The sequence below is a fragment of the Sander lucioperca genome, chromosome 19 (assembly GCF_008315115.2).
Source record: "Sander lucioperca isolate FBNREF2018 chromosome 19, SLUC_FBN_1.2, whole genome shotgun sequence".
Lineage (NCBI taxonomy): Eukaryota > Metazoa > Chordata > Actinopteri > Perciformes > Percidae > Sander > Sander lucioperca.
The window spans coordinates 10,067,606-10,092,301 of NC_050191.1; the positions used below are offsets into that span (position 1 = coordinate 10,067,606).

Sequence of the window (24,696 nt, forward strand, 5' to 3'; positions counted from 1 at the left end):
TAATTTGATAGTTAGCTATTTAATATGGAAATCATCACCCATATCCCAAAAAGTAACAATATAGTTGGTCTAAAACTTGAGTTACTGTCAGTTTTTGGACATTATGAAATTGAACTTGAAAGTTTTTAAGCAGCAGTGGACAGTTCTAATCCAATCATACAGAGCATTTTGACAGATGCAGTCTCTCTGTTATTGTAGCTGTAAAGTGCAGTTGCACCACCTGGTGGAGTTTCAGTAAAAAGCAGCTAGTTTTTTTTTTTTCAAGATTCTTTTGAATATTAAATCTTTATTTTCAGTCTAAATAATATCTTTCATCCCAAAAAAAAAGTTCAAACTAATATTTTATTCTAAAAATATCATGCAATCGTGCTTCCAGGAGTGATGGCACACGGTGTCCTGACACATCCTCCTCGTTCAGAAGAGATTCCTCTTTATTTCCATGAATACATTGCAACATAATTTGTCGAGTCATCATATTCTGCAGTTTTAAAAAAAGGACAGGACAATCTTTTTGATGCTATATGGAATATATTTCAGAAAGAGCTGCTTAAGTATTTTACAGTCACACCATGCAAAACATAACACACAAATACAGGCGTCTGGCTTTAGAACCATTGGATCAGCTGTTTTTTTGTTGTAATTTTAAGATCTCTGAAGATCACTGGTCACATCTGTTGCTGTACAGGTAGGGCTGAAAAGAAGTCCAACTTCATCTGTTGTCTTGAGGGTGAGAAGGTAAATATTACAACTAAGGACTCAACATTTCCTGTTCTACCTTTTCAAGAGGGACGTCTCTGGAAAACAAATCTGATTTAATGTCTAAATAATCACACATATCCCAAAATATTATGAAATATTAGCTTGAATACCGTGAACACCTGTAACCATAGCACAGGTCTTAATACTAATATCTTCCTTAATGTAAACACTATAAAACACATTTTAAAACACTAAGTCCTCAATTTGTAGCCATGATAAAATTTATTGACCAGAGCCTTACACTGTACATTAAGTCAGGGTCTCATACTGAAAATTGTAACTTTGCCTGTTGTTAGCCCCAAACAGGAGCAAAATACAGGTGTTTTCATGCTGTTTAGACATTTGTATTTTACAAAAGGTAGTATATGATACACTGAGAAGTGACCCTACAAACTGAATGAGTTTGTGTTTTATTTTGTGATTTCTGCAGAAAGAATCGATAATTGTATTTCACAAGGACGTAGAATGCTTCCTTTTTTCTTAATTTAGCAAGAGCACAATGTAGAAACAGCTTTAACGGCCAAGTAAGTGTAAACATACAAGGAATTTGGCTCTTTATCAGGTACAGAGGCATCAAGGTAACACAGGTGTGTGTCATATTTAAGCCCGACTCAATCAGATATAGTACCCTATAGTAGCGGTTTCCAACCTTTTTCCTTAAGCGACCCCTGACTAAGTAATATTTTATGAATATTTCATATTCATTGCAAAACTATAACATTACTGATAAACTGCAGGAAGTGATATGGCTGAATTTTGAGCAGATATTTTCCTGTTTTTAGGAGCTTTCTGTAGTTTTTTGTTGAATTTTAAACATTCAGTATTTCTTCTATCTGACGCTTGGCCACTGTTCTAGAAGCTCTTTTTCTAACGCAGGATGAAGCTGTTTAGCAGAGAAACTTGATGCATTTGTACCTGATAAACATCCAACCTGGGCTTGAAACAAGCGAGTTCTTATGAAACATATTACCTACTTTTTGGACACAGCACCTGGCCAACACACTGATATATATATATATATATATATATATATATATATAAACATTGTGCCCAGTACAGGTTCTGGACGTAATACTGTAATAGGGAAACAACAAAGTTGAAGCTCTATGCTAACGGTTACGCAGCTACAGCAGGACAGGAGAGAGGCTGGACTCCTTTAATCTCTAGAGCCTTGTTGAACTGCACATCCATGGTCTTGGAAGCCTTGGTGATCTTCAGGTTCCTTAAACAACCTTTGAAGGAAGTGCTGGTAGAGAGAGCTGCCTGTCGAACTCCATCTGAGAGAGAAATAAAACATTTATGAGTGGTAATATACAACGTGTTTTTAAAATACTGTCCTTCATAGTAATGTATCTATTATATTGTGTATGTGTGTTTTCTGTATAATTTGTTTCTACCACAGCAGCAGTGCCACAACAGATTACAATTCTTATGTGTTAACAGATGTATTATTTTAAGGATGTGTGTTAGAAGGCACTCATACCTGGATATCCTCCGACATAGATGGGGTCGTTGGTATCGCACGTGTTGGAGCGTGCGTTGGGACTCTCTGCTTGGCTCTGCTTCTCGTCGACCACCAGCTCCACCCTGTGGCGAAGCTTCTTGGCAATGACGGAGTGCCACTGTCCGTCGCAGAAGCCCTCGCCCTCAGGCACGTGCTCCGCTGTGATCCGTCCAGCTCCGTTGTCAACATGGAAGAGCAGCTAGGGGCAGAAGGAAAAAACATGTGAAAATGCATGCATTAAATCTACGTTTTTTTCCCCACTATCAATCTATAGCTATCAATAAATAAATAAATATATATATACACAGAATATGTATTTACCTGTATTGTTCTGTGATAATGTAAACAATTTATTTAGCACACATATGCAATGTAATGCAGCTTTAGATAAAGATTAAAATAGATTGAAGGAATAATTATAATATTCTAGGAAGTATGCAGAGACTTAGATAAGAAGATGGTATCACTTTCATACATCTTAACCTAGCATAAAGAACAGCTAGCCTGACTGTCCAACCATAACCAAATCTGCTTACCAAATGTTGAACTATTCTTTAAATCATTGTTACGTACCTTGCCCTCGACGATCTCTAGTCCCAGTCCATTGTTGGCTTGGTTACTGATGGCCAAAAGCACTCCACTGGTTCTGCTGGTCCTGAACTCTAATGCTATCGACACGTCCAGACCCACTCTGTAAGAAGAGACTAGAGAGAGAACGTTTTATTTCATTATTCACCTTTTATAACAAGAAAAGGAAAATTTAAGAATAAAACCGGACTGGATTTTCCACTGAGGTTACGGGTTTATTAGGTCAATATTAGGAGGTTGCTACATAGCTGCTAGTGTGTTGCTAGACACATCACAACCACATACTGTACAGTAGCTAATCTCATGACAGACTGACAGGTGACTTCAGTGTCTCATCTCACCTGCTTTCAGGAAGCCAGTGCCGTCAAAATAGGTGCCCGTCTCTGTGGCAACGAAGCATCTTCCTACCATGTGACTGGAGGTGGGCGTGTCCATGTTCAATTTAAAGTCCTCAATAGAGGCCTCAGGGCGACCTAGGCAAAGAGGAAAGAGAGGCGAATGGTTAATCAACTGAATTGCATTAACAAATATTTGAGAAACAGCAAATGAATAACAGTTCAAAGCTGGACAGTTACAGGTGTGTGACATGTGGGTAGTCGTGAATACAATACAAATGAATTACCTGTAGCAGCTGCCTTAGTGCTCACAGGACCTCCCACCATCTTAAAGTTACGGACACATCCATTGATACTGTAGAGAATCTAGGAACATGAAAAGAGAGAACGTTTGGTTTATTCAAACAAAATCATAAAAAAATGAATCAATCAACAATCCTTCCAGTGTCAGTGTTCAGGTGTAACTGCAAATTATGTTGACTGATATCCACTTTCAGTATCTTTATGTGTGCTTGTTTTTTACCGGCCCGATTCTCTTGCTGGTGTAGTTTTGTGGTAATCCACCCACATACAGCATTCCCACCACATCTAACAGGTCAGCCTGGTAAAAACAAGATAAGTTATTAATGCAACAATAAAACAATCTTTTAAAACTTGATCATTTGTCTTTATATTTTTTTTTTACTAGTCTGCCATGCAACTACTTGGATGTGCAGTTTGGTAGAATATTTCATAGGAGAAAATGGTTAGAATAGAAAAAAATAAAATAATGTACCTTCTTTGGGCTGATCATCTGTTTACTGTATCGCCCATCAACCGTAAGTAGACCTCTTTGCTTGATACGACTCACACGTATCTGAGGTTGAAAGGAAAAACATGGACAAACATTGAACAGGACGCATTTAGACCAATAGACAAGTACGGTCCTTTCACAGTATCAACAGAGACTATATGTTGTTTTGGATGTAAAGAAAGACAAATCTTGAAATTGAGATTTAGTGTTCATTAACAAAGTGGTTAATTCTTCTAGAAAGTTGGGACTTTATGTGATAAATGAGTCTCCAGGATGTAATGTTCTAGATGGCAGAAACAAGGAAGCTGTTCCAAAAGAAATTGTAAAAAGTATGTATATAGCATCTAGGTCAGTGAGGAGAGGATTTTTTTGAAGAGTGAAGCCTTTTCCATACAGAATATATAATTAACACAGACTCTAAATTATCCATTATTCTATAGCTAATAAATAAATAAATGGGGAAACAAATGGAGCATCTAGAATGAAAGACTAGAACTGTCCTACCTTGTGCCAGTTCCCATCAGTAATGGAGAAGGGGACACAGCCAGATATATTTCCATGACCAAGATCATAACCCAGACAGACCTGCCCGTCCTTGATCTACAGGAAGAGAGAGACATAGTAGTCATAACTTCTGCTGTGTTGTACATTGTGAGCCAGTGGGTCTGATTTAGTACTTTATGGCACAAAAAGAAGTGGGTGCTGTTCTCCTGATGTAAACAGAGCTGAAGTCTGAAGACACAAGATACAAAGAAGCAACTTGTGTTACCCTAAACCAACTTGAATTAAAACTTTGAACTAGAACCTTGGGACAAACAGGGAAACTTTAACCTATAGAATGACATTTAGAGCAGTATGTATGTACAGTATACCTGTATGGTAACAAAGTCAGCATGGTTGATTCTTGCCATGTAGAGAACCAGACCGGACTCCTCCTTCGTCCTCAGCTCAAACTCCAATATTAGCCTGAGACGCACACACAAAAATGAATCTTAGAGATTATGAAAATTGTCTATATTATTACAAATGCACATTTTTATCAGAATACTTGAAAAAAAAAATGTTTCTGGAATCACACAGGTTTTCAACATAAATAGCAATTTCCTGCAAAGGTATTAACACTTTTACTGCCAATGGATGCAGTTAATTCTCTATTAAAATATTTTGACTGTTGGTTGAAATGCTCTTCGGTCCCCCTACAGGATGTCTCATTGGAACTACAGCCGTGCGAGCTGTAGTTCCAATGAGACAACCTGTAGCGGGACCGAAGAGGGAAAAGTTACATAGTATGCCTTTAATAGCAGTTTTGAGTGATCTACATCTTCAAATTTGATCATATCTCCAGCACTGAAAATGTTTGATTTGGACAGCAGACTACCCCACTGCTTAGAGTAAAAGTTCAGTAAGCAAATGTTAACTGATCCCCCAAACAGCCAAAGTCTTTGAACAAGAAACTGTTCCCTTTTTTGCTCATCCATTAACAAAACTTTAAGATTAATACTGTACCTAAAATGCACACAAACCATTGCCTTGTCTAAAGACTTCATGGGTATCTGTATGGAATGTATTTCCTCATCTTTCCATAATTTTGTTGTTTTTGCGACTGTCAGTTTGTGAAACAGAAAAGTTGTTTTCAGGGCCGGTCAAGTCAAGAACATGTTCAGTAATTTAACACAATGTTATTTATAGAGGATGTTTCCCTGTATTTTGACCTGCTGTACACCTGTGTTAAAATCTTATCCTGTCCAAACTATCACTCACTTACTTCTGTGTCATTTATTTATTTAGAACTGTGCACTGTTGTGTGGGATCTAAGCAAAGACCTGACAGATACACACAAACATCAGTCTTGAGTTTACTGTGTTGAGTATGTTACATGTGGCAGACATACAGCAACATTTGCAGTTGTGGAGAGTAACTAAGCAAATTCACTAAATTATTTGAGCATATCTTTCTGCTTTTGTGTTGTGTCTTGTCTTGTGCTAAGTTCTGTGTTGTGCTTTGTTTAGTTATTTTCTGTTTCTGTGATGTTTTGTGCTAAGTTTTGTTTTACTTGTGTTGTCTTTTTGTTCTTTGTATTTTAAAAAGCCTTTTTTTTTAACATCGAGGGCAGGGGACTACAGATGAAAAATAGCCATTTGGCTAATTCTTGCTTTTATATTCCATGGGAAATCATGTTTTATTAATTTGCACTGTCCCCTTTTATAAAATAAACTGAACTGAATTTACATTTCATACTACATAATAATTCTACTCTACTACATTCATTTCACGGCTACTATAAGTTACTTTACAGTTTAAGATTTTACATTTAAAATTAAGATGATCAAATAAAATATGAAGCATTGTTACAGATTAAAGGTCACATATGCTTTTCTGTGTTTCTGTCATATCTACATGTTATAATGTTGGATTTTTATAATGAGGTAAACATATTTTAGACAAATCCCTGTGAGCTAAAACGTTCAGATTTCCAACTATTCTGAACACTCCGGTTTCAACAGTTTTTTCTACTCTCGGCTAAGTCTTAGCAACTCTAAGCCAGCCTTCTATGATTTGTCATCTGCTCCAAGTAGGCAGGACTGGAGTGTTTTTTTTAAGTCACTGCGGTGTTAACATTGTCCCATGTAACTAGCTACATCCTAACGGCAGTTAACAATGTCACCTTGGCTGCCAGCGTCCCCAAATTCCGGGTCACATTACGCCTGAAACATTTTCTGTTAGTAGTATTTGGTTTAAAAGCCTTTACTTGCGATTTTGAGTGTAGAAATTGCTTCTATATTCTATTAGTGTCAACTGCTAACTAAAGTAGCTACATGGCTAACGACAGTAAATAATGTCATCTTGGCTGTTAATGTTGTTAAATTCTCCCCAATTCCCGGTCGCATTACTGCTGAAACATGTCCGATTGGGAAGTGTTTGGTTCAGAAACCTTCATCTGCGATTTTTGACGGTAGAAAGTGCTGCTTCGTTCCACTACAATCTAACGTTAGCATACTGCTAACTATAAAGTAGCTAGCATTACATGCTAATGCAACATTGGTAATTTCTCCCCAAATTTCGTTCACTTTACTGCTGGGACATGTCCAGTTGTGAAATATTTGGTTTAGAAGCCTTTATTGGTGATTATTCATGGTACAAAGTCCTGCTATATACTCCGTTGCAGGGAGGTGGGATTAAAGAGACAGGCGCTCATACAGAGTGCAGCAGCCATGGGCAGTATAAGAAAAATAAAGTTGTTTTTTTTTACATTAAAGCATGTAAACATGTTCTAGTACAAACACAAAATGCTAGTATAATCCTGAAAATGCTATATAATAGTTGCCCTTTAAACTACCTAACAGTATATAAAGAAGTTACAACAGTAAAATGATACTCACACGTTAATGCACTTTGGCACGTTTTTTATTTGTATCCTATTTTGTCTTTGTATAAATGTCCTGTCTGTCTGTAACTTTGTGTCGTATTGCTGTTGTGTCTTGACCAAGTTTCTCTTGAGAATGAGACCCCGTGTCTTAATAAGATTACCTGTCTAAATAAAGCTTAAAAAAAAAATCAATGCAGGACTTTTATTTCAGTGATATTTATATTATTGGAAAATGTATATTGATTTAGATGAACATAGTCATTACAACTACTACGGGTCAGGTGTTGGAAATCTCTCAAAAAGCTTGTACCTAACAGTTATATGTGGCAGGTGTTATATAACTTGCACTATGTATCACACATCCTCACAAGCAGCATTGTGTGCACTGCACTGAAGGGCAGTGCCACAAAGTAAAACTAAATAAATGAAGATTTAATCTGAATACATACCTCTCTCTGACTTTGGTGTCATCAAAAGCAAAGCTCATGTGGCTGTTCCTGGTCAGTCCAAATTGATAGGCCTTCTCCAGCACTGTCGGGGCCACAGCTGATGCACATGAATCCTGGAGATTGGACATAACATGTCAGTTACACTGACATGGTTTCACCACACTGCTCCTATTGCTTCTTGTCAACAGGAACCTAACACTTGCGCAGAACACGTCAATCACACTAATACGGTTTTTGCCTTTGATCTGCAGGGACCTAAAGGGCTGGTCAGTCGCAGTGGGTCATGGAACAGTTCTTTATAAACAACAGGTAAATGAAGAGCTCACAGAAGATAGAATTAATGTAGATATGCCTTGGATGTGCAATGGAAATATAGTATATATTTTTATAGTGCAAATTACCATACGGAAGATTTCAGACGGTCCCAGCAAGTTGCAGCATAGGGCCTATTAAAATGTGTTTAATTGATGAAATCTTTCATCACTGTTTCTTTTCTTACTTACTGCCAAGGTAGATTTGGCTGACACAGTTTTTAAATCAATCAACCCTCCCACAGTTTGATCATCATAAATCCTGCACATATTTTCTTTTCATCTAAACCAGACATCACACTCTATAGTCTGATTTCCATCTGTGCTTCACAGCAGTGAAAACAAAGTATTAGAGTATAACTGTGCCCCTTGTTGTTTACAGGGTGCAGGTTAGCAGTGACCAGAAGGTGTCAGTGTTGTAATACAAGTAAAGACATCCTAATATATAACCATTTTCTTTTTACTCTGTTTCTCCTGCAGTCTCTCTTCTACTTGCCTCTTCTTCATTCCTCCTCCCTCATATCTCTTCTTCCCCTTGTCCAAGTCTACGTCTTTCTTTTCCTCTTCACTACTTTACTCCCGTATTCTATTTCATCTAACTTTTTCCTCTTCTATTCTTTCCTGTCCTGTTAACCATGCCTCCTTTCATATCTTCCTCTTCTTTTACCATCAACTCAACTTTGCTTTTTTTCACTCTAAAATCATGTCTCTTCTCTCCATCTCAATTCAATTTATTTATAGTGTCAAATCCCAACAGACATTATCTCAGGACACTTTTCTCTGGTCCATCTTTTTATTTACAACTCATTTCCTCTACCCTAACTGTTGCTTTTCTGCCCTCTACTACCTTTCTTCATCTCTTCGCTTTCATCACTACTCTGCTTGAAGGCTCGCCTCCACTGGTTTTCATTTCTTCCTCTATCCACCTTCATCTTCTCTTTAATTCTCCTGTAAAGTGCTCCATCTCCTTCCACCTCCCATTCTCTACTTTCCTGTCTTTGCCTTTCCTCCCATCTTTCCCCCCTTTACTTACTTCACTTTCCTGCTGTATCCTCTCCACTCCTCCCCTTCCTCTCCTGATCTTGTAGACTCCTCTCCTATTGTGTCCTCGTCTACCATTTTCTGTCACTTGTTCTCCACAACCTCTCTTTCCCCTTCTCTCCTTCACTCCTTTTTATACCAATTTTCTCTTTCTAACCTTTTTCTCTCTTGCTCCTCTTACTTTTTCCACCTTGCCAAATCTCCTCTCCTCCCGTCTCATCATCATCCCCTTTATTCTTTTCCTCTCTTCTCATATTTCCTCCTCTCTTCATTTCTTGTCATAACCACCTCCTCTCATCTGTTTGTTACTGTCCTATATCCTCTCCCTACACCTGTTTTTTCGTCTACACGTCTATTTCTTCTCAGACCTTTACCTTTTTGTCATCCTCTCCTCCATCTTCTCAACTTTCCTCACCTGTTCTACACTCTCACTTCTTGCTCCACTGTTTGTCTCTACCTGTCCTCGACAGATTCTCTAAGTTTCCGTCCTTTCCTCCAATCTCTTCTTCCTATCTCCTTTCCTCTCTTGAATACATCTCCTACTAAGTGACAAAGCTGCTTTGCCATACCTCCAGTGTCAGTGTGAGACAAAGTTAGAGAGAGGGAGAGCATCTGAGACGACTGAGCGTCTGAGTGTGTGTGTGTGTGTCTTAATCTCCTCTCCTCTCTTGTTCTCTTTCAACTGAAGACATTCCCCACACCGTGACCTTGCTTTGTTACAGCTGACACTCACCTCTTATCGCGCTCTGTCCTCATATCTGCTCCTCCTCCTCAACCTCCCTCTTTTTTTCCTTTTTCTCATTCTCTCCCCATCTAACAAAAGGGAGATGTCACTTGCTCAGAAGCTCTTTCCTTTCCTTCCCTCTCCTTTCATTCTTCTCCCGCTTCCTCTCCTCCGTCTTTCCATTAAGCCAACAAAAGGCAGGCGCCGCTCCATTCAGAAAGACTCTCTTCCTCTCTTTCCTCCTCTTCCTTGACGGCTTCACCTTTTCTCCCCACTCACATCTATGCCCCTCTCTGTCTGCTATCCTCTTTCATACTTCTCTTATTTCCTCCCTTTCTCTCATCCCCTTCTGCGTCTTTCCATTAAGCTAACAATAGGGAGACAGTCTTCCATTCAGAGTGACTGGTCTTTGGTTGGAGGTCACACCAATAGAATCTGAAGTCATTTAGTTGGGATTTTGTAAAATTGTGTGTGCTTGTGTCTGTGTGTGTGTGTGTGTGTGTGTGTCTGTGCAAGTGAAGACGAGCCTGTATTTATTTATGTCGCTGCTATCACTCTTGAGAGATCAGAAATTCTCGCTCTGCTTATTTTAGTTTTCATGGATGCTACTTTTTTGGCCTCTGGTGGTAATTATACAAATACACAAATATTTTACTGCTCAACTCATGACCAATTTGAATACTGTGCAATGTTCTTTACGCATATGTCACTTGGCACCGTATTGCTTAGTAGTGTTTCAAACTTAGTAGGTGAAGGCTTGAATTGAAACCAGAAACGCGTGAGGCAACTAATACTGCAGATACAACAGCTGTACAACTGCACCAAGATGCTAAGAAGTCAGACGCCTCTGAGCTCCATCCACAGGAAATAGAAGTCGTTAGAGTAAGTATGTCACTATCTTACTGAATCACCTGGAAAGAAATAGCTGTAATGTGAGCCAGCAGCTGGGTGGCTTGTTACAACACCTCACCATAAGAGTATCAAATGAGGAAGGCTCTCCCTTCTCTCAATAACTAATGTCAAGGGCTCTTGGGTAAAGCACTTAACCCTTAGCAGCTCAAGAATAGCTGGTCAGTGGCAATCAGTGGAACACTCTGGTTGCACAAAGCAGCTCAGTACAAATGTGAAGTAGGTAGACGAAGAAAGCTTTACTCAACTGACTTTCTCTGGGTGAAAATAAGTTGAAATAGAGAATAACTAAGCGAGAAATATACTTTAAATGGAAGACACAAATAACGTATCTCCCAAAACTGGTATATAAATACATTTAAAATTATACAAACAAAAAGTTAATGTACTCAGGATTGCCATCATCAGACTTTAATGTTCTTAAATTATAATATTCTAGATTGATTGCGAAAAGGCATACATTTTTCTCTTATTCTCTAATATTTCTCTTTTTTACACTTATTTTATATGAAATGTTTGAACACTAACACTTAAAATGTACTGGAGGGAATTTGTATGTTTACATTTTACATTTGGTATGTCCTTTTGGTGTGGTTTTTATATAGGCCATTAGAGGTTTCTACCACATATATATTATATATATATTTTATAAATCTTCAATGTGATTTGTATTTATGTGTGTGAAACAAATAAAAAAACATAAATAAACAAACAAACAAAGGTAAATGAGAGAGAAAGTCAGAAAGGTTTGACGTTACAACTGACCTTACACTGTTCAGTGTGTGTGTGTTGAAGGATAGGTCTGGTTATATTCTATATCTCTGTTAAAGTCAAAGTCAAGTCCTTTAAAAAGACTGAAGTGTGTGTGTGTGTGTGTGTGTGTGTGTGTGTGTGTGTGTGCATGTGTGTGTGTGTGTATACCACGTCAGCGCTGAGCTCCTGTTTAGCAGTGGGCGGGACTGCAGCAGCAGTGGGTGTGGCAGCAGGTGCGGCAGGGGGCGTGGCCTCCTGCGGTGTCAGCAGTCAGGGAGGGGGAAGGAAGGGGGATTAGTGGCAGCAAGAATGGCAGAGCAAGAATGGCGACAGTGTTTATGGCAGGCACACAGCCCTCCAATCAGCTACAGGCAGGCAATGATGTCATAAACACAAAAGGTCAAAGAGGTTAAGTAATAGAGAAACTTTTAGAGTCCAGCTCTTTTTTGTTTTAGCCTGAATTGAAGCATAATTACTACAAGAACGTTGAGCAATATTTAACGAAAGTGGTTCTCTTCCCTTTTTAGAGTCTGACCATGTTAGTTTGTTACCTCTGGAGAAGAAGCAAGTAAAGTTTCCATTTTGTTTTTCAATCAAAGAGTCCTGTTTTGGAGCTGATAATTTATTTACACTATTTTATACTTTGTTAATGCTGAATTTCAGTGTAACTGAAGGAAATTAGAGAGCTGCAATAAAAAAGGCTAATTAGAGGCAGTTGTCATGATATCATCAATCAGAACAGCAAGTAAAAAAATAATTAAAATCTTAAAAACTGAAATCTGATTCTTATTGTTTAGAGGCTTACTGGAGCCTATAAGGTGCCACTCCTAGAGCCTCTTAAACCTCTAAACTGGTGCTCACAACTATCTCAAGAATCAGAAGTACAGACTATGTTGTGACACAAAAGTGGGAGATAAAGAAGCCTCTTTATTCAAGCACATGCTGAGACTGTTGTTTACTGTCAGCTGTGATTCAACTTGCGATTACTTCTTCAGTCTGACAATATTCTTTATTTTTTATTTAACCATTATTTATTCAGGGAAGGTTCATTGAGAGGCAACCTCTCTTTTGCAGGAACGCCCTGATCTACCCTGATTTACACAGTTACACATTCATATCTGGAAGCTGTGATATGAACCACAACCACAGTCTGATCTGCTGGCCACAGCGGTTGTGGTTAAGGGCCTTGCTCAAGGGCACCTCAGTGGTGGTAATGAGGGAGGGACAAGTGCTGCTCTTTCACTTTCCCCACCCAGATTTTATCCTGTTGGTCTGGGATTGAACTGACGACCTCCCGGTCACAAGCTCGCTTCTTTAACCTTTAGGCCACCACTGCCCCTGATATTGTTTTGCTGTTGCTGAAAAATGCATGTTGCAACCAGTGTGCAGAGCGCTGCCACAGAGACACTCAATACACTTTGGAACAGAGGCCAGGGAAACAGAAACTAAGACATTGGTTCATAAGCTGCAAATAGTGATGCTGTTGGAGTAAAGGGCATTTCACAGAACGCTTTGCAAAAGATTCTCAAACCGGACAAACTAATTTCCATTTCGTCCTTCAAAACCATCATATCATCCTTGTTCATGGACATATGCAGTTGCTTCTCTACATAATAATTTTTCCAGTTAAATATTTGAATGGTTTCTCCCTCTTTTACTCAGCAATGTATCTCTGCACTTATCTCGTTGTGTAGATAGTGTCTGTGTAGTATTTCAAATTGTATTTTATGTAATTTCTAAACTGTATGTATTTCTCATGTATTTATTATCTAGCACTGCTTCCCTTTCCCTAAGTGGCTATGCCACTTGTCAGGCCGCCATTGTAAATAAGAACCTGTTCTTAATGAAAAAAATGAAATGTCCTCTGGAAATTTTTTTTTTTTTTCTAAATATTTCCCATTTTCCTCTGAAGACATTTGCTTGTATATTGTAATTTGTTGTGACTGTAATGGAAAGCTGTTCCAAGAATCAACATTAACAAAACACCCAACAATCGAAATATGAATCATTATGATAATTACTGAAATATGGTGAAAACTTATCTTCAACCTCAGGTAAAATGTAGAGCTATGGCTTCTCACAGCCTGTAGTCTGTACTGTATTTCATAAAGCAGATATATAGTAGCCCATAAAGCAACAAGCCACAGAGTTATACCTAAGCTGGCATAGCTCTGTGCTTCATGTTCAATGTCCTTTTAGAGGTGTAGTTTAGCAGGTAACTGGGTAACTGATAAACTATGACTGCTGTGAGGCTTATAATATATTAAATAAATATAATATATCTTGCCTATCCCAATGCTAAGGGTATGATGTGAATGACTCACTGCCTTCCAGCCTCTTAGCATAGTAGCTAAATGTTAGCTGAGAGTCTTTTGGCTCCTGTGGGCTCATAAAGCATAAATTGCATGCACAGTTAGCGTAGCGTAGCGCCGTGGCGCTGCACTGTGTGACAGGCTGCCAGAGGTGGAGTTTAGTGGCTCAAGGCTAAAGGGACTATAAAGTAGAGTTAATGGGCTGTACAACTGCTATGTGATGAAGCGCTAAGCTAACAGGGCGAGGCCATGGCTGCATTTCATCAGAGAGAAATAGGTGTGTGTGTGTGTGTGTTTGTTTGTGTGTGTGTATTTGTGTGTGTGTGTGTGAGTAACAGTCTGAAGAAAATAAAAGAATATGGTGGAGTATTGTGTGTGCGTTTCTGTAAATGTGTATTGTAATGTGCATATTGGCTCATGAGTTTCTTTTTACTGTACTGTATATCTACTGTATATGTGTGTGCTTTCTCTGTGTGCATCTGTATGAACATGTGCCAATAGCTTAAAATAGGCTGCATAAACAAAAGTGCTTTTATATTACTGTAAATAAAAACCCTCTGGTGTAATATGAATATCCCTTACTTGCTCACGTAATTCATTAATTTTTAATACCTCAACACTTTCTGTTAAAAAAGTATTGATGATGAAAGTTATGCCCATGAGTGTTTAGTAGTCCAAGTGCATGTGTGCTACCACATTAATTCAAACCACTTACAGCAGGAGGACCTGGAGCTGGTGTAACGGTTGTTGGGGTCGGTGGAGGACGGAGTGGCTTCGACTCCTCCTTTTCCTTCTCCGGCTCCTCTTCTTCTGGCAGAAGAGGTAAAGGTGGCGCAGGGGCCAGGTTGGGGCACTGTCCAATTTCAGCATTCTCAAAGGACACAGGCAGGGAGAAATCTGAGAGACTGAGAGATGGATGGGCGATTAGATTTAAAATTACTGGATGTTTAGCTGACGCAGACAGGAACATCAGAATGAGTTAAAAATTCCATCATGAAAATTACAAGGACCAGTTAAGGTGTGTTCAGCTACAGTCAGTACATTTTCGCCTTCCTTTAAGTGCATGAATTTGACTGAAGGGCTGCGTTTGTGCAGTCCATTTTAATTTGCATACAGCAGAGGTGTTCAGCACATGTACAAACAAATCTGTAACATTGAATCTTTAGGCCGAACTCTCGAACTCTGAGCACATCTTAAGGTTCCTATTGCCATGGTATGATCATGCTTAAGTGCTAGAAAAAAGAAAGTATAGTAAGAGTTATTTGAGATAACAAAACAATATATATATATCTATTACAAATGAATGTCAGTTTCAAGAAAATACACAGAAAGCGTGATGAGGAATCATAGAGATGTACTGTATATTAGCTAGTTAGCTAAGTTATAGCGTTGGGGGGTCAGGGTAAAAATGAAGTGTGCGATAGACAAACACACACACAAACAAACACAAAAAGATGAGAGAGCGGTGTAATTTTGAGTTATGAGTATGTTTATGATATTGGACAGCTCTATTACTGCTGTTCAGGCAGAAAGAGACGCTGGGTTTATCAACATCATCCTCAACAGCATCATCATGACCTCATGCAATCATATTAACTACGCTTTAACCCAACAGTATATGAGGTCAAAATTTGGTCTGTTTTCCACTACCAGAAAAAATTATTGGGTAAACAGGAGGACAATGAGGGAAAGCTGCATGGTTTAAAGCATGCGTATCAATACAGCATGAGTTGCAATACAGCGCATTTAGGTTGAACAGTTAAAGTTTACTGAAGTAAAGTCAATTTGTCAGTTTTGCCTGTGTCAGTGTTTTAACATGGTGGTTGATTCAAAATCAAAAGCTGACTCTGTTCTTTTGCACCATATTTATCTTGTAAAGTCAGAACCATATTACTCTGTGGATGTATCTAAATCATTTTAGATACGTTTTCAACACAGTCTGTGATAGGTTCTGATGGAAAACCAAACTGATTCTGTTCATATTGTTACCAGATATCTTTGCTAAAGTAAGTAGCCAGGGTCAGTCACTAGTATTTAGTGATGCAGCTCCAAAAAGTGTGAAGACATGGAGGAAAGAATATTAATATTATAATCAATTAATGATTAATTGAAAACACTTTGAAACCCTTTATCACAATATTTCAGCACACGGTACTCCAACATATTGTAAGTGTACGAGTTCTGTTCGAATACAGGTACTTGCGTGATCATGCCACCAGAACAGCCTGTACATTTTAATTTGAATAAGAAGAAAAAGACCCAACACACTGCTCCAATCTGCTCAACAATATTTCAAGTTAAAAGGAAATTTCTAGCTCTGTGTTTCAATAAATATACACATGGCTGCATATATAGAATAGATGTTACGTACACAGCGTTGACTATGAGGTTCCATATACATCCCTGGAAAGGGATGTTGGCTCTGTTGGATGTCTGCTCTACGTCTGCAGGAATACCACCGAGAAAGACACGTTGCAAGCTCACTGGCTGGTCGTTGGGAAGCGCTGCCTCCCTCTTTGCCTCCTCGTCCACCTGAACTGCAAAGGATCTTGGGGAAAGCACCGACAGACAAACACACAAAGTATTAAATTGAATATGCAAAATAAAGGTCTTCGACAGCAACACAAATTCTATTGCACAGGCAGGAACATAACCACAAACTGAACAGACACACAAACACCAACCTGCCAGGTGACCTCTCAATGCGCAGCGAGTGCTCTCTCCCATCATTCAGTAAGCCTTGCTCAGGCCGTCTGATGACACGACGTGGACTGTGGCTGCCGGTAAACACCAACACCTCCAGAGAGCCTTTGTTCAGCATGACTGAGATGTAGGGCTGCATGAGTTGGAAATAAACTTTATTAGCTGTAGAAATCTGTATGTCCATACTACTCTTAAGACCCAGAGCTGAGAAGAGGAGATACAATGGAGAAGGTAAGGTTAATGATGAAGTACGAGAGAAGGGCTTTGAATTAGACTATATACACTATACAGTATCTAGTAAAAGGCCAATTTATCCAACATTACTGATTCAAAAGTAGATATTAGACTAGATATAGACTATTATTTGCAAACATTTTGATTCTAAACAAAAATTAATAGTACAATCTGCCTTAATGTTAAAGCCCCATGTAAAATGTGGGTGTATTTTGTATAATATAACCTTTATTGAACCAAGAAAACCTTGAGATAAAAATGCTCTTTTCAAGAGTCTCTTGGCCAAGGTAGGCAGCAATAACAGTGTGTTACTTACTACAAACATAAAACTGATAACATCTCTCACAAGGTCAGAAGTAAACAAAACGTTATATTAGGAGTAGTGGGGAAATAACCTACAGTGGAACTTTAAAAACAACCTAAGAGCTGAGTGTGAATGTTCATTCTTGACTGTAGCTTGACAAAACAAAACAAATATATCATATATTAATTTAAATATATCAAGAGCTTTCAGCTGTCTTTAATATGGAATAAATGTCTGATAAAAAGCTAGTAAGTGGACCTTGAGATTTCTTTGTCAAACCGAAAAACCATCAATAAATAAGACCAATTTAATACTACCAAGCAATAAATCAATATGACTGGAATACATCCACATCTAAAACATGAGCAACCAGGTGTTCTTGAACACAAAGTTGTCAGCATTAGCTGGTACCTGTATTAATTCATGAAATAAGTTTAAAAAAAAATGGTGCATTAAAAACGTTCCTGTGCTATATCATCACACTATTAATATTATGTGGCCAACTTGGATTAAACTTGTCCACCTCCTGCATGTCGTAATTATTTTACTGTTTGTTGGGAGGAGGAGAAAGGAAAGAAAATGGGAAAAAAACGACATATAGGAGAAACAGGAGGGAGGAGAGACTGGGGATTAAAGAGCAGAGAAAAGTCAAAGGCGAAAGGGGAGATGAGTAGGGAGAGGTGTGGGGGTATATAGAGAGAAATTGGGGGGAAATAAGAGAGGTTGAAGAGGAGTGGAGAGGAGAGTGGGGAGGAAAGGATAACAAGAGATGAAGAACAGAGAGGAGAGGATAATAGGGGGAAGAGATGAGAGGGCAGAGAGCAAAACAGCTAGTGAGATAGAGATGGGTAGAGAGAGAGAGGTGCTAGAGAGCAGTGATGCAGGGTCAAGCTAATTTGAATTTTAATTCACTGTGTGCCAGAGGGCGAAGTGGGAGACAATTTGCCACCTGAAAATGGAATTTCAATTTGAGGTCGGGGACAAATTGAACTGAGATGTAGCTACAACATGCCTCTCGACGCGCTGTCTTACACACACACACACACGCACGCACGCACGCACGCACGCACGCACGCACGCACGCACGCACGCACGCACACACACACACACACACACACACACACACACACACACAAGGCAGACTATCACAAATGAACTCACACATGAATTTATAAACTGGAGGAAAGACACACATACAGACATGTAGATATACAATCATGAAACCAAATATGCAACAGAGTGTGCTAACACGCATGCAAAGACCTTTACAATCACAAAACCCATATTCAAAGAAAATCATGTGTAAAACATTCACACACAAAAACATCACACTGGAAACTACCTTCAGTATTTTAAATCTTTCAGCCTTTGAAGTTTATCCATGTATGGCTATATTTTTGCTTTGGGATTAGTATATGTGCCAGTTCTGGTGTAAGGTTGTGAAAGTAAAGCAGGCTAAAACTGTGACTAAAATCAGTACAGAATGCAGACAGGGAGATGCAGGGGTTTTCATGTTTGTTTAATATTTATGGACCAATTTAATGTCTTCATTGTAAAATGGTTTGGTAACAACACACCTTGGAGTTAACACGTTTTATGTATACCTTTGTTTTGGAATTGATTTTTTAAATTTGGCACAGCAGACACAGCCAGAGGATTTGTCAAGAGTTAGCATCCCTGTGTAAGATCAATCATAATTCTAGAACTAGCATTTTATGTTTGCAAGTATACTTTTGAGGGAGGTTGGTTTGATGTATCAGTTTTTGGTGTTATCAGGCTACAACGCCATAGGAATAACAACTAGAGCTGAAAAAAATTATTCAATTAATTGATATGTCAATCCACAAATGAATAAGCAGCAATTGTGATAACTGATTGTCTTATTTAGCAAAACAACAAACAAACAAAAATATGTTGGTTCCAGCTTTTCAAAAGTGAATACTGAATATCTTTGGGTTTTGGTCTGCTGGTCTTGAAAATTGTAATGGGCATTTGTCACAATCTTCTGGCTGAATCTTCTGACTTTATAGACCAAACATAAATCAATTTATGAGAAAATAATGGCTAGATTAATCAATAATTGTGGAGACCTGTAGTTTTGCATATTGTAGCTTAGTTTTCTGCTCAAATGGCAGAGGTTGTCTTCAAATTTCACTATAGGAACGTGGCAGCACTGGTGCTGAAATTAATCCTACAGTCAGGATACTTGGGAACAACAATGAGTAATACTAAATGGAAAAATAACTTAAAACTTATTTAGTTTTTTTGCTTGTTTAACGTTTGCTAGAACTACTGTAGCTATAGTAGTATTTTACCTACAAAACAGTCCTAGTTCTTTCTATTTGGACGTAGAAAGAAAACCAGAGGCGCTTGGGGATCATATTTCAAACTCAGATCTACTCAGTGCTGCTCTTTGATTGGTAAAGTATTGAGGTCCCATTTTGTATGAGAAATTCCCCAGGAAGCTATTGTTTAAGCCAGAGGTGTGAGCACCTCTCACATCCAACATGGCCGTCCCACCGTTCTACTGATCATCTTTCAATGACAACAAATGCTCTTGTGGTGAATATCTTATATTTTGTGAACGGTCAAGCCAAACATTTCTTTTATTTTTCTGTCCTCTCTCTTTCCTTTTGGCTTAATTTTCTCACTATACTCTCTTTCATCTCAGCCTCTCTTATTCTGCTCCAAGCCTCTCCTTTTCTTTTCATCTCTCCTCCCCTTCCTTTCACCTCTAACTCTTCCTTCTCTATTCCTCAATCCTTTGTCTTCTGTCCCCTTCTCTCTCCCCTGTCTCTCTGTCCCACTCTAAAACATCCATTAGTCAGGGCCAAGTTGAGTTGATAGTGTTTTTAACCTCGCTTAACCTTTCTCCCACCACCTGCGCACGCATGCACGCACACGCACACACACCCACCCACCCACACACACACACACACACACACACACACACACACACACACACACACACACACGCCCTGCCTGCCAGCATAGTTAGTAAAAATAGATTTATGCGACCAGTGATGATGGATAAGGTAGAGGTAACCCTCTGTCCTCTCTCTCTTTCACACACACATTCACGTATACACTCACATAAACATGCATACATTTCAATTTTGCATTCATGTGAGCAACGCCTTCATACCAATGAGATACACAGACAGACACACATTATTTTAAAACACACATGCACGCACACAAGCAGGGAAACAGGCACCCACACATGCATGCACACAGACACACATATGCCTGTAATTAGGAATGCATGTGCGTTGTGCACCTACACACCACATATATGCCGTTTCCAGCAGAGATAAAGGATTGGCTGTGTTTATTTATCAGTGATTAGGATGAAACAGGGCTGTATCAGTACAAGGACTTCAAGCGTGTGTGTGTGTGTGTGTATACATGCATGTGCGTGCGTGTTGAGTGAGTGTTTTTAGCCATAAGACAATCTAATCAGCATAGTTGCCAACAAACTCAAATCTCATTAATATGCACTCATGGAAACTACATTCACTTAAAGAAAGAGTGCTTGTGTGCACGTGTGAGGGTGTGTGTGTTTGTGCCTGCGTGGTCAGCTAAAAGCTAAGATAGATCCTATATGTATCTGTCAATGGACATTTGTGTGTGTGTGTGTGTGTGTGTGTGTGTGTGTGTGTGTGTGTGTGTTTTGGATAAAACATACAATCCAATTAGCCCAGTTGCCAAAAAATGCAAATCTCATTAATATGCACTTATGAAAACGTCATTCACTTAGGGAAAGGGTTACAGTATTTGGGTGTGTATAAGTGTATTTGAACCCACCTCTCCAGACTGTCTGCGTTTCCTTTTGGAGTTGAGGATGTTTGTGTTCCTGGCCTGTGTTGGAAAGATGTCCAGAAAAATGGAAGAATAAATGCCTTAGTTTTCTAATACTTTCCTAGACAGGGATTGATATGTAACTGCTTTTTCTTGGAAGGTTTCCTAAAAAAGATCTCTCAAATAGAAATTGAGTTTGGGTTACTGAGTTTTTTTTACCTATTTTACCAAATTCCAGGAAACTTCCTAGATATTATTAAGAAATTACAGACCTGTAAAATGAACAAAATAGATAAAAATAAACCTGTTGGCTGATTGGTGAAGCTCCGCCTACGGCAAGCAAGATGGTCCCAGTGTCTGCCAGAGTGCTGAACGACAGGCTGATCTCTGTGCCGACCGCCAGCGACAGGCCACCGAGCTCCATGTATCCCGGCTTAGAGAAACTGACTGTGTACAGGTTCTGTAAGACAGAGATGAAATAGTTGCAATATCTTAGAATGTGTTTGGTTAATAAAAAAAATTATGTGACCAGACTAAATTCCCTGAGGGTCTAGGCTTTAATTCTTACAAGGGACAACTTTTAGACGCATGCTGTTTTACAAAAAACTATCAAATGTGCTGTCATCCACTTCTAATTACTTTGACTGTGGTTGCAAAGTGGAAATACTCACACACACTCACATAGAAACTCTCATCCTTGTAGCATAGCAGAGTGAAGGAACAAAAAAGACAGATAAGAGGAACAGAAAGACCTTCACTATACATACTATACAACCCTGAGCATTTATAATCCTCCATACAGTCTTTATAGACTCTGCAAGCATGGCTGTATGTTTGAAAGAATTAAGGGCACTAGTGTATAGAAATCATGGTGAATGTCTTGTACTGTATGGCTTTAACATCTCTGATGTAGATTCAATCTACCTGTATGAGTGTTTGTGTAATTTAATGCACATGAATGAAGTGTGTGTATGTTAGGATTGCATAAACTCTTGATAAAGAGTTTGTGTGTGTATATTTGTGTACGTTTGAGCTGATCATTACATTTCTGACCTTCACTCCTTCTCACGCTTTCTCTGTCTTTCCAATTTATGTTTTACAGAAAGACACTTTTACTTCCTGGATTAAATTAAATGTATAAAACAAAGTGAAGACAAAATCAAGTGAGAAAAGTACGACAGGCAGGGTCAAGAGCGTACATGTCATGGCCAAAACTCTTATTTATGTTGCACAGTAATTTTTCTATGTACTACATATTCACTCACCTTCTATTCAGTGACATTCTCACACGTTTAAACAAACATATACGCATGATAAATCACTTGAATAGCAGTATGTAACACTATAAGTAGACAATCTTAATGCTCTTATACAGAGAGGTTTTAGCATATTTGTATTCTGTAAATACTGTTACATGCTCTACTAACTCCATTACAATATGAACTAATGAGAAATTTTATAGTATCTTCTCTTACTGAAGATCAGACAGCCATACCTCTGTAATATAATCTGAGTGTCTTGAGAGTTTAAATATACTGTAGATCTATTAAACCTACAGCTAAGTGGACATTCTTACCTCTACATTACATCCTTTAGTGACCCCAGTATAATCTGAACTGCTGAGGAGATTATATGGAGTCCTGGAGACTTCAATCTCCCGAAGACAGCCAGCATACCGCTTCAGAGTGACCTCTGACCTATAAAGAAATTATGATAGTTTTAATAAAGGGTGTATACAGATGAAGAAATGTCAAACGCCTTAATTTTCTTGTCTATCAGCAGTGAAACATAATAAAAAAAATCTCAATTACTGCAGCATGGAAGCTATTGCATCATGTATGCAGAAGCAAACTGACGTCTGGACATCGACAACAAGAATAATTTGAAAATGCCGTTTGTCCGTATTAATAAAGCAGGATTTATTATATTAATCAGTTTTTAATATGGTAATGTAAAGTATTGTCCAGGTTGTAGTTTTATTCAAGAATGATGGAAAATAAAATCTATTCTCAGATAATCCTGGGCTGTGATCACAGTGAACATGTTATTAGCAGTGTAATGCACCTTTGTAATTGTTTTCTGTGATTTAGAGTTATATTTAGTCGCTTGCAGTGCAACAACAAATTGGTAGACACTTAGATCTGCATCTAAATAGAATTTAAATATTATTATGGCAATGATGCCTATAAGGCAGAGTCATAAATGTGAGAAATTCCACCTAAATGTTGCTGAACAAACGCCAAATTCAGATTAATAAAAGGACAGAGAAAGTGATTTCCAGCCGCTGCGTGGAGGAGCAGGAGCCCTCAGGGGCCAGCCACGATACAAACAAACATACACATTTACTGTGGGCTGTACGGCTTTATTAGCATGGCTAGTCTCATGCAAAGGGCGATATACAATAACATTTACTATATGTCTGATTATGAAATGTATTTATTTACCTGGCTGTCATGCTGTCAAGACAAAACATGATATTAAAACATTAGCACACTTCACAAACAGGTGTAAATACTGACTCATCTATGCTAGTCTATTTTTTTTCTACTCAACCTTCTGGCACATGGATGGTTCAATGAAAGACTAGCAGCTGTGAAATGTGTTATAATTGGTTGTGAAAAGGCTGATTGTACTTGGCCTAGTCTCGCTTTGCTAAACCCTCCTCTGCAGTGTCTGGCTAGTCCACACAGCATTCCGGGATGGGAGAAAAATGTGCTCTGGTTTATTGGCATTTTTTTAAACCAATCACAATCGTCATGAGCTGGAGCCCCGGTGCCGCTGCAAAATAGCTTCGGGAAGAAACTTGTTTTGGTGGAACATGTGTACGTTCAAAAGTTGTTTTAGACGTGCAACAGAAAACTCAGATTGGACAGAGCTAGCTGTCTGGATTTACCCTGCAGAGATCTGAGGAGCAGTTAACCATAGTCCTCATAAATCAACCAGAGTTTAAAATTCCAACACAAAGAAAGCTGAAGGTAACGGACATCCGGCTGAAAAGAAGGACATATGGAATATGGAATACGGAATATCCGGCGGCAACGGAGCAATCGCGGAAGTGGAAGGTCGTGGATATAGACTGTACTTGGCCTAAATATGAAAATACTGCCTCAGCAGCTTAATTTTAAAGTGACAGTGTCAAAAGATGTTTTACATTAGAAAAAATTTAAATGTCAATACATGAATTAAAAAAGACTTAATTAATCTCCATTACAATACTTTTAAAAATGAATAATCCTGCTTTAACTTTGAATGAAATATATCAAATATACATGGCATATTCTTTACAATAAATACATGTACAGTATATGTGAGTGTTTTAATTTGCACATGAATGTGTTATAAGTGAGCGTGTGTGTACCTATAGTTTCCAATGGTAGGCAGCCCTCCAAAATAGATCTTCTGGTTTTCCTTGAGGTTCAAACCGGCAGCTGAGCCCTGAGATGTGGCCACTATCTTCTCCTCGGCACCGCTGTCGATGTCCACAACATTCACCGTGGCTTTGTAAACAATTAAAGAGACAAAAATAACAACAGAACAGGCAGACAGAAGTAATATACTTTAAAATTGAAATCAATTTTTAAAAACATTATACTCCAGCATTTTGAATGCCACTTGTAATTGTTGTTTATTGTGGAACCAATGTTTATTCTGTATGTAAATTACGAGTATGTTTATTCATGTGCATAGGTCTTTCTTAAGGAAAAGAGATATTTAACTTGATTAGACTACCTGTTTAAACAAATATAAATATGTATAATATAATATAATATGTCTAATATAATGTAACTTAGATCAGTATAATTTGCTGC

General features: G+C 38.4%; 1 protein-coding gene across 9 annotated transcripts in view; it reads right to left on the reverse strand.

The window, feature by feature from the left end:
• Window positions 1-1,792: 1,792 nt before the first annotated feature.
• lama2 (laminin, alpha 2) overlaps window positions 1,793-24,696 on the reverse strand; it is a 205,925-nt gene continuing 183,021 nt past the window's right edge. For 4 of the 9 annotated variants that reach the window (XM_035995245.1, XM_035995244.1, XM_035995241.1 and 1 more), the window contains 19 exons: window positions 24,246-24,384; window positions 23,332-23,343; window positions 22,464-22,584; window positions 21,192-21,347; window positions 20,894-20,947; window positions 16,530-16,681; window positions 16,217-16,393; window positions 14,561-14,750; window positions 11,702-11,788; window positions 7,796-7,908; window positions 4,852-4,945; window positions 4,484-4,579; window positions 3,962-4,042; window positions 3,710-3,787; window positions 3,474-3,552; window positions 3,193-3,324; window positions 2,837-2,967; window positions 2,243-2,462; window positions 1,793-2,036 (listed from right to left, as the gene is read on the reverse strand). In XM_035995245.1, the coding sequence (XP_035851138.1) occupies window positions 1,876-2,036; window positions 2,243-2,462; window positions 2,837-2,967; window positions 3,193-3,324; window positions 3,474-3,552; window positions 3,710-3,787; window positions 3,962-4,042; window positions 4,484-4,579; window positions 4,852-4,945; window positions 7,796-7,908; window positions 11,702-11,788; window positions 14,561-14,750; window positions 16,217-16,393; window positions 16,530-16,681; window positions 20,894-20,947; window positions 21,192-21,347; window positions 22,464-22,584; window positions 23,332-23,343; window positions 24,246-24,384 (2,273 nt within the window). In that variant the 3' untranslated portion in view covers window positions 1,793-1,875. The remainder of the gene's footprint in view (window positions 2,037-2,242; window positions 2,463-2,836; window positions 2,968-3,192; window positions 3,325-3,473; window positions 3,553-3,709; window positions 3,788-3,961; window positions 4,043-4,483; window positions 4,580-4,851; window positions 4,946-7,795; window positions 7,909-11,701; window positions 11,789-14,560; window positions 14,751-16,216; window positions 16,394-16,529; window positions 16,682-20,893; window positions 20,948-21,191; window positions 21,348-22,463; window positions 22,585-23,331; window positions 23,344-24,245; window positions 24,385-24,696) is intronic. The other 5 variants (XM_035995247.1, XM_035995246.1, XM_031321901.2 and 2 more) reach the window with 2 other exon arrangements.